Source organism: Pongo pygmaeus, chromosome 19 (assembly GCF_028885625.2).
Source record: "Pongo pygmaeus isolate AG05252 chromosome 19, NHGRI_mPonPyg2-v2.0_pri, whole genome shotgun sequence".
Lineage (NCBI taxonomy): Eukaryota > Metazoa > Chordata > Mammalia > Primates > Hominidae > Pongo > Pongo pygmaeus.
This window is the reverse complement of record NC_072392.2, coordinates 63,320,278-63,332,842: the sequence shown is the minus strand read 5'-3', so window position 1 is coordinate 63,332,842 and position 12,565 is coordinate 63,320,278. Positions and strand designations below refer to the sequence as shown.

At 39.2% G+C, this 12,565-nt stretch overlaps 1 protein-coding gene across 1 annotated transcript in view; it reads right to left on the bottom strand.

Moving 5' to 3' along the window:
- Positions 1 to 487: 487 nt before the first annotated feature.
- MMD (monocyte to macrophage differentiation associated) overlaps positions 488 to 12,565 on the bottom strand; it is a 29,283-nt gene continuing 17,205 nt past the window's right edge. The window contains exons 5-7 of the mRNA XM_054458081.2: positions 11,587 to 11,688; positions 9,326 to 9,395; positions 488 to 2,398 (exon numbers count right to left, since the gene is read on the bottom strand). Of these exons, the coding sequence (XP_054314056.1) occupies positions 2,198 to 2,398; positions 9,326 to 9,395; positions 11,587 to 11,688 (373 nt within the window). The 3' untranslated portion in view covers positions 488 to 2,197. The remainder of the gene's footprint in view (positions 2,399 to 9,325; positions 9,396 to 11,586; positions 11,689 to 12,565) is intronic.

Genomic DNA, 12,565 nt, shown 5'->3' with positions numbered 1-12,565 from the left:
TGCTGTTCCAGTTCCCTGATTTAGGATGAAGCAGTTAAACTTCTTTGGCCCTGGTTTCCCACACTACAGAAGAGGCAGAATGGCATCTAACACTCGGAGCGTTGTTAGGTTTATAATCTGCCATTTGTCTGGTTGGTAACATAAAAGACTGTAACCTCAGTCCTATAGAATATTAAATATGCTAAACCAAAAGGCTTATCTTGGTAAAGACGCATCATCTAAAAAACTTGAAATCATTAGGTCCTGACTAGTGTATTTTAAACTGAAAATGTCTGTTGATTAATGTTTGAGCTGGCTCTGGCATTTCAGTTATTAAAAAGTAGACTAGAAAGTTCTAAGTGACCAGGCGTATTCATTTTTCTTTCCATTTGGACTTTTTTTTTTTTTTTAAAGACTAGTATACAAATTACAAATGCTGGATGAGCTCGAACTCTCAAATATGCATTATTATTTTCACAGTCATCTAATTTAGAGACAGTGGAACAAATCCAAGTAACAACTTTATTGTAGTATACAGCACAATTTTTACATACATATTAGTGGTTTTGACAGTGTTACTTTTGAGTAGACCTTAAATGAATCCACAAAGTTAATATATTAAAAATAAAATATACACAGTAAAACAACAGGCATCCAGATGTTCAGAATCATGCAGATAGGAGTGGTTTGGTTGGTGTTATCACTGGGTACCTTGCCTATTTAACTCGCCAGCAAATACCACTTCTTCTGTTTCTCGTTCCCATATAATTCATCAAAATCAGAGAGTTCTAAACATATACAAAATAAACCTCTTTTAAAGCCACATCAGTAAAAAATTTCAATTAATAAGCTTATCATCAAACCAAGAATTCCACTGATCATTTGATCAGCCCATTACTAGGAAACAGGCAATATCAGCACCCGATCTAAAGGCAAGCCTATTTCATTTATTAAAACAACAACAAGAGAGATTAATCAACAAAGCAACTATTAACAACATGTTAATCTTAATATAAGACACTGAGAGAAAAGTAAAAATAATACATAAATATCACTCCACTGAGCCAGGATACAACTCATGGACTACAGATACATGAGTTTCTACCTGTCAAACAATGCTTTAAATATTTTTCTAGGAAAAAAAAAAAACACAATATATGGGAAGATGCAAAGGAAAGGCAGAGATGTGAATTTATGCATCTAGTTCCACAATTTAAAATAAATATCAAACTGACAATATAAAGCTAAGTGACAATGACTTAACCATTGGGCACCAAACAGGCAATACAACTGCTCACTGTAATACATAATGCTCTTCAGGAGTTTCCAGCAGATGGCCAACCCAACAATACTGTCATAATACAGAAAAAAACACCTATCCACTGTGGAAAGAGACCCTGAAGAGAATGTGGCAAAGGCATAGAGAAAAAGTTGGATCTTTTGAAAAAGTTAATGATATCAAAATACTTTTCCATCACTGGTAAACCAAGCTAGGTCAAGTGTATGTCCCAAAGCAGCACTGAATTCAGAGTAAGAGGTTGGCAGAAAAGTTTGGAAAATTGCAGTTTTTAAAAATTGGCAATTTCTCCATGCTTAATAAAACTATCAGAAGAGGTATAATGTTTGTTCATTTGTGGAATGTTGACTGCTTGCTGCAAAAATTCACAACATGAATGAGGACCTGCAGAGATGCATATCAATGAAATATTTTTTTAAAAATTTACAAAAAACTAAAGTTTCTATTTAAAAAAGAACCATGTTATGCCAAGATGAAACATGGTAAAAAGTAGTGTAAGTTCTGTCCATGATTCTTTACCTAGTGAATGGGAAAGTGATAGAAACAATTTTCTTCTTAAAAAGGAAGGTTTGTTATTGCACTGACTTTTACAACCTGACATAGTACTTTAGAAAAATCATGTAGTAAAATCTGTAAAATTAAAATACAAAATTCTGGTTTGTAAACATCAGTTGGCCAAGTCTATTCAGAGTCCTTCATGATAGTGGAATGGAATGAATAATTAATTCACTACCTTATTTATTTGCTGTGAGGGGGAAAATTCCAGAACACAGCCTTTATACTTTCACAGTAATTATATTCAAAAGATATAAAGTCAGTGCAGTTATTTTTTTTTCTTTCCCTGTGCAATGTTCAGCTCTCACCCCATTCCCAAGTGCCATAATTGAAATAATACTGGTTTGGAGAATTAGTACAGATTGGTCATAAATGCCGCATAAAGTCCGTAGGACTTCGGTAAAGGTATTTCCAAATGGCGTAGTAATGCACTGCAGCTGCCGTGGCCACAAACAGGTGCCAGATGGCGTGGGCAAATGGAATGATGCCATCACTCTTGAAGAACACAACTCCCAAGCAATAAATTAAGCCCCCACAGGCAAGTTCCTGAAGTCCATCGGTGTTGTTCTGTCAACAGAGAAAAAAAATAAAAAGGGTTTGATGTTACTCTGCATGGCAAGCTACAGATAACTGTAATTCCCTCTAAGGCTCTTGATTTTCTAGACAATGAAGAAGCTGTGTGAACACAATCCTGATCTGTAAACATGAACCAAACATAAAAAAAGTCTCTTATACATCGACCTGGATTGCCCTTTGGACTGACAATCTTGAGTTGAGCAAGCAATCACATTACAGGTCCCAAATGAAAAAGCAGAACATTCTGCTCATTTACAGCATATTTAAGCAAACTGCAATCATAGCCAGACATGGAAGTTCATTTTAATAAAGTGCAATCCTCTGTTCTCATCTTCCCCTTTAAATGCTTCCTTCCCTACTAAGGCAGGCCCAAGCCACTCTATTTATAATTTACATCTCAGCCAGGGTATTTACTTCCCTTTGTCCTTCTCAAACACTGTTCTACACTGATTGCTTCTTTGAGACTTCCCCTGCTTATGTGAGCTTATAGATTCCTTAAGGCTGACACAGGAAAATCATAACTAGAAGTGACCTCTGAGATCATAGATCACATAGTACAGATATTTCCTAGCCTTCTAGATGTCTCCAGGCCTTTTTGTCTTTGCGCCTGGCCATTGCTTAGCTTAGCAATAAGTTAATATTCTTGTGTGTCTTAGGGCAGAAGGGAGAATTTTTTAGGCTGTTCTTGGTTTTCAAAGATCAAGGCCCATCTACAAGATTAAAATGGCTTGTATAAATGAGGAGTGAGAATAGAGGCAATGCTTAGAAGCTGATGAAGAAACAAGTTAGTCCCCTGGATTTCTGAGGACTAGGAATAGAAAGGAGACAGGTTCTGCAGAGTGAGTGGAAACCTAACGCAGATCATGGCAGGGCCTTGGAAGGGGATAGGTGTGTGGGTGTCCCAGAGGGCTGGGCACTGGGCAGCAGCCTTGTGTGCGCCGCAAGAGTAAAGGGAAGCTCTAACTCAGGCATCTGATTAGAATGGGCCCCAAGGGCCTCAGCTAAAAGCAAGGCAACACTAGACCATCATGAGCTAAGGACCAGGTGTGAGGATCTAGAGCCAGCTGTGAGCATCAGTCCTTTTTCAAAGTTCACAGAAGCCCCCATGTTTGGTGTGGGATCAAAAGATGGGGAAGGAGCCAATCCAAATGGACTGACATTGGATTTCTTCCTAACCTTGGTAAGAAAGGACTTCAGCCAGATTTATTTTTATTTAAAAAGTAAAAACAAAGACAAAATACCACACGTTATTAATTCCTCAAGGTTATACAGCAATGAATACACATTATACAAAAGTATTTGTGTGTGTATTAGGAGCCCTCTTCTAGGATAGTGGTAAGGCTGTCATCAGATTCGCAAAGGGGCACAGGGACTCCCAAATAGTAAGAGTCACTCATCTAACACAACCCCCTTATTGCAGAGGTTAGGAGACTAAGGCCAGAGCAGTGAAGTGGCCTGAACAAAATCACATGGCCAGTCACTGTTCCAAAATACCCTTTTTCTTCCTTTCTGCCAAAACAACCAAGACACCAAACCAAGCACACAGGTTAGTTTTGACATGCATTCTGTTAACAAGTATCCTCAAGATACCATATTTACCTCAACTTTCAAAGACCTAGAACATAGTTAATTCTGTATCAAAACGGATTTTTTTTTCATTATCATTATCATTATTGTAACTATGTACCAGGCACTGTTTGAAGCACTTCATATATTTATTCATTTAATCTTCACAACGACCCTAAATTAGGTACTATTATCCCCATTATACAGATTAGAAAACTTTTTTATCCAGTCTGACAATCTCTGCCTTTTAGTTGGAGTGTTCAGTCCATTGTGATGTAATTGTTATTATATATGAAGTACCTAATTACTGATATGGTTGTATTGAAGCCTCCCGTCTTGCTCTCTGTTTTCTATTTGGTTTCATCTATCTTTTGTTTCCGTTTTCCAATTTTCCCACCTGCTTTAGACTAAATTGAATAACTTTGGGATTCCATTTTATCTTTTATCTTGACTACTTAACTATAACATTTATTTTGCTTTTGTTGTTGGTGGTGGTGGTGGTTATTCTTTTTTTTTCTGAGATGGAGTCTTGTTCTGTTGCCCAGGCTGGAGTGCAGTGCACAATCTCAGCTCACTGCAAACTCCACCTCCAGGGTTCAAGTGGATTCTCCTGCCTCAGCCTCCCAAGTAGATGGGATTATAGGCGCGTGCCACCACACCTGGCTAATTTTTGTATTTTTAGTAGAGGTGGGGTTTCATCATGTCCATCAGGCTGGTCTCGAACTCCTGACCTCGTGATCCACCCGCCTCGGCCTCCCAAAGTGCTGGGATTACAGGCGTGAGCCACTGTGCCTGGCCAGTGGTGGTTATTCTACGGGTTACAGTGTGCATCCTTAACTCATCACAATGTACCTTTATTATTATATCCCCTATACAAGGTTAAGACCCTTAAAACAATGGGCTTCTATTTCTCCACCCCATCCATTGTTACCATGTACTTTACTTCTACATGTTAGAAACCCCCATGTTATCTTGTGAAGAAATTAAGAAATGAAAAACAGCCATGTATTTACATACAAATTCATCATTTCTAGCAATCCTGGTTTATTTATTTATTTATTTATGTACAGACAGCATCTTGCTCCGTTGCCCAGGCTGGAGTGCAGTGGCACGATCTTGGCTCACTGTAACCTCTGCCTCCCGTGTTCTAGTGATTCTCCTGCCTCAGCCTCCCGAGTAGCTGGGACTACAGGTGCTCACCACCATGCCCAGCTAATTTTTGTATTTTTAGTAGAGACGGGTTTTGCCATGTTGGCTAGGCTGGTCTCGAACTCCTGACCTCAAGTGATCTGCCTGCCTCGGCCTCCCTGGTTAAATTTTTGACATTAATGTTACTAAACTGTGCTAACTTCAACCTGAAGTTGATAGGGTTTTTTTGTTTTTTCCTTTCCGCATTTTATTTACTTATTTATTTTATTTTATTTATTTTTGAGACGGAGTCTCATGCTGTTGCCTAGGCTGGAGTGCAGTGGCCCGACCTCAGCTCACTACAACCTCCTACAACCTCTGCCTCTTGGGTTCAGGCGATTTTCCTGCCTCAGCCTCAGCCTCTCGAATAGCTGGGATTACAGGAGCTCTGCCATCACATTCGGCTAATTTTTGTATTTTTAGTAGAGACGGGGTTTCACCATGTTGGCCAAGCTGGTCTTGAACTCCTGACTTCACATGATCCACCCACCTCAGCCTCCAACGTGCTGGGATTACATGTGTGAGCCACAGCACCCGGCCCCTTTCAGCATTTTAAATGTGCCATTTCATTGTATTCCTGCTCCCATGAATTCTGATAAAATGTCAGTGGTCATCTTCTCTCCTTGCTCTTTTTTCTCTCTCTGGCTGATTTTAAGGTCTTGTCTTTGCCTTTGTTTTTTAGTAATTTGACTTTAATGTGTCTTAGTGTAGTTTTCTTTGTGTTTATCCTGCTCAGGCCTCCTTGTGCTTTGTGGATCTCTAGGTTGATATTTTTCATCAAATTTGGAAAAGTTGTAACTATTATTTCTTCAAAACAAAAAAAAAAAAAAGAAAAACCATAAAACAAAAAACCCAAAACAAAAAACTGCCCCAATTTCTTTCTCCTTTTGTTCATTTTTAAATCACTCTTTTCTCTCATGCTTCAGTTTGCATAGTTTCTACTGACCTGGCTTCAAGTTCACTGACCTTTGCTTCTGCAATATCCAATCTGTTACTAAATCCCTCCAATAATTTTTTTTTTCTGAAGACATCACAGTTTTCGGATCTAGAATCTCCATGTGGATTCTTCTTCATAGTCTCCAGGTATTTTCTGAGATTCCTCATCTGTTTTAAACTCCCTGTGTGGGAATCTCAGTATCTCTCCTGTCTTTTGATCTGTGTCTATTGATCTGTTTTCCCTTAGGTATGTGTCACTTTCCAGTTTCTTGCCTATCTGGTAATATTTCTTATATATTTATTATTTATTTTATTACATTATTATTGATTTATTTCTGATAATATTTACTCATGGTACATGCTAAGTTGTTAAAGATTCTGTTGTATTCCTTTAAAAATTGTTGAGTTTTGTTCTGTCAGGCGGTTTATTTACTGGAGGATCAATTTTATCCTTTCAAGGTTTGTCTGGGCCTTGTTATGGCAGTTCTAGAGTAGCCCTCTCTCTAGGGATAGAGTAGCTCTATTCCTAAGCTGTGGCCTTGGCAGGGTCAACTGAGTGCCTGGGATGTCCAGCACCATCTCTGAACTCTGGCTGGTTGGAACTTCAATGTCTTTCAGCACTGGGCACTGTCTGGAATTTCCATTTATCTTCCAGCCTTCTAAGAGTTATTTGCAACTGGAACTTGCAGAGTTTTGCCCTGTACAACATTCAGCTTGATATCTGAACAACGACTCACGGAAACTGCTTCATGGATTTCTGAAGCATCCTCCCTGAGAGGCTCCCTCCTCTTCCATACCCTGCCCCACAAACTGCAGCCATGTCAGTAACCTGAAGTGTAATTTCTGTTTCCTCCACCCAGGCTGCTGTTCTCTGGGCTTTACCTCCTTTTGTTGCTGTTTGGAAAGTGTCTCCAGGGAAACAACTGGGGTGAATTCAAAGCTCATTTTCCTGTTTTCTCTTCCTTCAAGGATCACAGTCCTGTACTGTTTGGGTTCAGAGCCAAAAAACAGTTGCCTTTATTCTTTTTCTAGTTTTACAGTTCTTTATGGCAGAAGGGTAAGTCTGAGACCCATGATTCTGGCCAGAACCAAAGATTCGCATTTTCATTCATTGTGTTACTGTGTTAGTGGCTTATGAGGTCCTTTGTGATCTGGACTCTTGTCTAGCTCTCCAGCTTTATTACAAGACTTGTGCTACCTGCATACCTGCCCCCACCATGCATATGTACATAACTCAAGCTGGTACATGTATTTTATGTAACAAACAATGAGCTATTTTCATTTCTCCAAAGATGCTGGTGCTTTCCCCTTCTCTGGGCTTCCTTCGTGCTGTATTCTCTACCTGTAACACTTGCCTCACCCCTACCATCTCTCAGCTCCTACATGTTTTTCCAAATCAGCTGAAATATCACTTCCTCTGGTACTTCTGTCGTGCTCCCATAGCAGCCTGAACTTTCCCCAATCAAATATTTTATCAAATTTCATGATCTCTTTTTCTTTAATAGGAACTGCATTTGCCTGCTTGACTCTAAGTTCTATGAAGGCAGTGTGGGGGATCATCCTGCTTGATTATCACAAACATTAGTCACCTGCTATTGTACCACTTATGGAAATGTCAATTTCAGATTTAGGCTAGTAAAATTACTGGATAAACCTGTTTTTATGATACCCAGAGGGAATTTGCCTGAAATTCTACTCTATTAAGCTGCACAAACCTTGCTTATATTGCTTTGGGTGTCCTGAAATGCCTTCTAACTATATGGCCTTCAAGGCTGATTTTCTTATTTCTGTCCCTTAACTCCTCCTCCTTACCATTCCCTCTTGCTTTTACCATCTATATGTATTTTGGGTGCTAGCTAATTATTAAAGCCATCATAAACCTCGTATCTCAAAGAAATGTATTTTGTTATATTCTCATGAAGACATCCCCTGAAAAAAACAGAACCATTTGAAACTCTTAAACCTTTTATAGGTGTTTTTGTGACCAGGAAAAAAACTATCACAGAATTATGTTCTTACGGCCAGGCGTGATGGCTTACGCCTATAATCCCAGCACTTTGGGAGGCCGAGGCGGGTGGATCACCTGAGCTCAGGAGTTCAAGAACAGACTAGCCAACTTGGTGAAATCCCATCTCTACTAAAAATACAAAAAATTAGCCAAGGGTTGCAGCCCGCATCTGTAATCTCAGCTACTTAGGAGGCTGAGGTGGGAGAATCACTTGAACTCAGGAGGCGGAGGTTGCAGTGGGCCAAGATTGCTCCACTGCCCTCCAGCCTGGGCAACAGAGCAAGACTTTGTCTCAAAAAAAAAAAAAAAAAAAAAAAAAAAGGTTCTTACAATGTGCCTATGAGATTAGGAGTGAAATCCTAAGTACAGTTCTTCTGAACAATGTAGGCTCAGAAGAGTTCAAATGAAACACATTGGGACCTCCTTAGTTAATATAGTGCCTAGAGCCTAAGATACTACAATATATAAGCTAAAGGCCTGGTAACCAGGTGGATGGAACCATGAAGTTGTAATAATATATTTTCATTTCAAAAAGACAGACACACACAGACTTCTCAACAGTAATTCAATTTGAAAGGGAATTCAAATATATACATGCAACTGCCTATTACAGGTAATGTTACACTTTACCCACGAAAATCCCCAAAAATATTTTCAAACAAAGTAAAAGAAAAAAAAAGTGCTTGCCTTAGAAAACAGAACGAACAAAAAAAAAAGTGCTTGACTTATGACTTAAAAGCAAGGGAAAGGAAAAGTAAGAGTAAAGGGATTTGAAAAATACCTCTCTGAACCTATTCTCGTTCTGATTCAGGAAAGTACCATAAAGACAGAAACATACCTAAATTTATAGCTTTCCCAATCTGTACATGGTACCTAGTGCAAGCTTACGAGTTGCTGGCACACTTCATTATTTTTATTTTTTTGAGACAGGGTCTCACTCTGTTCCTCAGGCTGTAGTGCAGTGGCATGAACACAGCTCACCACAGCCTCAACCTCCTGGGCTCAAGCAATCCTCCTGCCTCAGCCTCCCATGTAGCTGGGAGCACAGGCACATGCCACCATGCCCAGCTAAACACTTCATTATTTATAAGTTCTTTTTCTTTTGAGCCTCTATTTAATGGACATAACTTTATAAAGAAAAGCTACATATCATATCTATAATCATATTAAGTTCCAGCAGCTTAAAAGAAAATAACTAAAATTCTGAAGCCATGTCTCACCATTGATGTCACCACCAAGGCTGGAGAGAATCCCATTGTGAGATAGAAAAAGAGTTCAACCACCTTATACCTGCAGGAACAGAAATGCAGTTAATTTAACTTATAAATTTCTATAACACCTAACAATTTACATACCAGCCTTTCCTTTTCACTTTTGAGAAAGAAATGTAAACTCTTAACTATTCAAATAAAACGTTATTTCTCAGTAGGCAACCACTAGGCCTCTAACTAAAACATAGTAGCTGAGTAACAAGGAACTAGCATTTCTCTCAGGGTTGAAAAGGCATCAAATCCCACATGTCACCTAGAAAATGTTTTCTGCCGGCTGGGCACGGTGGCTCATGCCTGTAATCCCAGCACTTTGGGAGGCCGAGGCGGGCGGATCACGAGGTCAGGAGATCGAGACCATCCTGATTAAGTCGGTGAAAGCTGTCTCTACTAAAAATACAAAAAATTAGCTGGGCGTGGTGAGCGCCTGTAGTCCCAGCTACTTGGGAAGATGACGCAGGAGAATGGCGTGAACCCAGAAGGCGGAGCTTGCAGTGAGCCGAGATCGCGCCACCGCACTCCATCCAGTCTGGGTGACAGAACGAGACTGCCTCAAAAAAAAAAAAAGAAAATGTTTTCTGCCAAAAGTAGTTATCGTTTAACCCACTCCACCTTGTAAAATATTTCCTCTTCTGATCCTAGAGTGTCTGCTTTCATTACCATTCCAATCCAGAGCTATAAGTGAAATTCTGAAGATGAATGGAGATGCAGCCTGGAGCCTAGTTTATCAGCAAAAAGGAACAGCAATCCCTAAGGAAAGGACACGTAATTTTGTTTGTCTCTTTATTTTGCACCTGCACAAACTAATTTTAAGGCTCATCATGTTAGACTACAAAAGATCTAAAAACCCTATGAAATACGTTGTATTGAAATTCAAATTACATTTCAGCCTAATCAAACCAGACTATAAGCTCCTCAAAGGCAGGAACCAAGATTAATTATGTTTTGATCTGTAAATCCTAGAATAGTACCTGACACAATTTAGGTACTCCCTAATGTCTGCCAAACTGAATGGCCAAGGGTGACTCATACCTCATTCATCGTGTTTTATACACAAAGCCTACCATGAAATAATCAGATAGGGGAAGAATGGGTTTATGGGTTTTGTTTACACCAGAAGGCCAGGAAAAGGAGAAAAGATAGTTGCCTTTCTTGACTTCCTATTTTATCCAAGGATATAAATAAGAGATTTGAGTCCAAGAAGCAAACTGTTCCCTTGGACTTATATATACTATAATATATAACACTACTCAGCATTGCTAATTATGGTCAAAAAGGTATTTAAGTGAATTACAGAGACAAAAAGAAGTTAGTGAAAACCACCATTTTCTTCTTCTGAAAGGGGAAAACAATTTAGTACTTTCTGATAAACACAAACTATGTTCAATTCTGAGAGCCATTCTGCCAAGCACAATAGATAAAGAATTTAATGAACTGTAAATAAACCCAATGACAAAGATTTCCTGGTTGTGTGTTTCTCAAATTCAAACATACAGGGTAATGAAAAGAGCAATGGAATCAGAACTTGGATGTTTGGGTCCTAATTTCCAGATGAGTCACTAATTTGATGCATATCCTAAATGTTCTGACTTTTTAATCATGAAGCTGGAATAGGGGACCTTGAAGGTCTCCTCTAGAGCGAAGATACTAAATTTCCATTAGCTTTTGTTTTTATATGGCTCAATAATTAGGACTATCAGCTATGAATAATTGGCTAAAAAGCTGTGCCCTACGGCTAGGATATTAAGAGTTCCAACGTCCTTCCCAACATCCTTTTTCTCAAGGTACCCTTTTTGGAATACCCTCTAGGCCCTTCTTCAGGTAAATATTGTACTGGGCACTTAATATCTATTCTCTCCAATCTTCATAGACACCTTGACAAATGGCTGGTTTTCTCACGTGATGACTGAATCACAGAGAATGAGGCCAATTTGCCTCATGCTATAGAAATGAAGTCTGATGGACTCCAAAGGGGCTGGTCACCGTGTCCCCTCAACTGCATTATAACAAACCTGTACCACTCTTGTTTTTCCACAGCAATCTTTCCACTAATAATGAATACCAAATGGTTTTGAAGATTTATTAAAAATAACATATTCTATTTATGTATTTCTACTGTTTTGAAGTACAAATAAAAGTAAATTGTATTGCAGTGCAGATAATATTTAGGCAGTCGATTTTAAAACTATCAAATGTAAATTATTTTCTCTTACTTTTCATGGTAGAGAAATACATAAATGGTTCCTCCAGCTGCCATGAGCCAGATAAACCAACGCATATGAGATGCCAGGGGTCCAAGTTCACGAAGATTTAACCTAAAAATGTAAACATGACAACAAAGAACAGAAGTGATAAATGAAGGGAATTCATAGAACCTGTGTCATTGAAAACTGAGAAAGTCTTAGGATAAGAGCAGGAAGAAAACGCACTCAACGCATCAAGCAGGCATTTGGGCAATTTAGGTAAAATTAAGCAACTCAAAAACAAATTTGTCAGTCGACCTTTAAGACTCAGAATTAGGCCGGGAGTGGTGGCTCACATCTGTAATCCCAGCACTTTGGGAGGCCGAGGCGGACGGATCACTTGAGGTCAGGAGTTCAAGACCAGCCTGGCCAACATAGTGAAACCCCATCTCTACTAAAAATACAAAAATTAGCCAGGTGTGGTGGCATGTGCCTGTAATCCAAGTTGCTCGGGAGGCTGAGGCAGGAGAATTGCTTGAGCCCGGGAGGCAGAGGTTGTAGTGAGCTGAGATCGCACCACTGCACTCCAGTTTGGGCGAAAGAGCAAGACTCCACCTAAAAAAAAAAAAAGACTTAGAATTAGTTTCAACATGGTTTAAAACAGAACCAGCTAAAAGCAGACAAGTTGAAGGGAGTCCCAGCACTCTTGTGATGCCTAACTTACCCTATTAGGCAGAATGAGGTCAAGACTGCTTGCCCTTTAATTTCTGACCATGTATTTGGGAGCAGATTGCTTACAAAGCTTAATGAGAAGAACCTGGAACAAAATCTTGACCCAGGATCACATATCCACAGTGGATACCTAATACACAAACCAAGTGTGTCTCCATTATCAATCTCTCTGCCAAGAGAGAACATGAGAAGAATTATTCCTAACATGTATTATGGAAGACATTTTGTTAGAATTTAACCATGGACTGTTGTGAGGTTTGAATTTTAAAATGCTGCA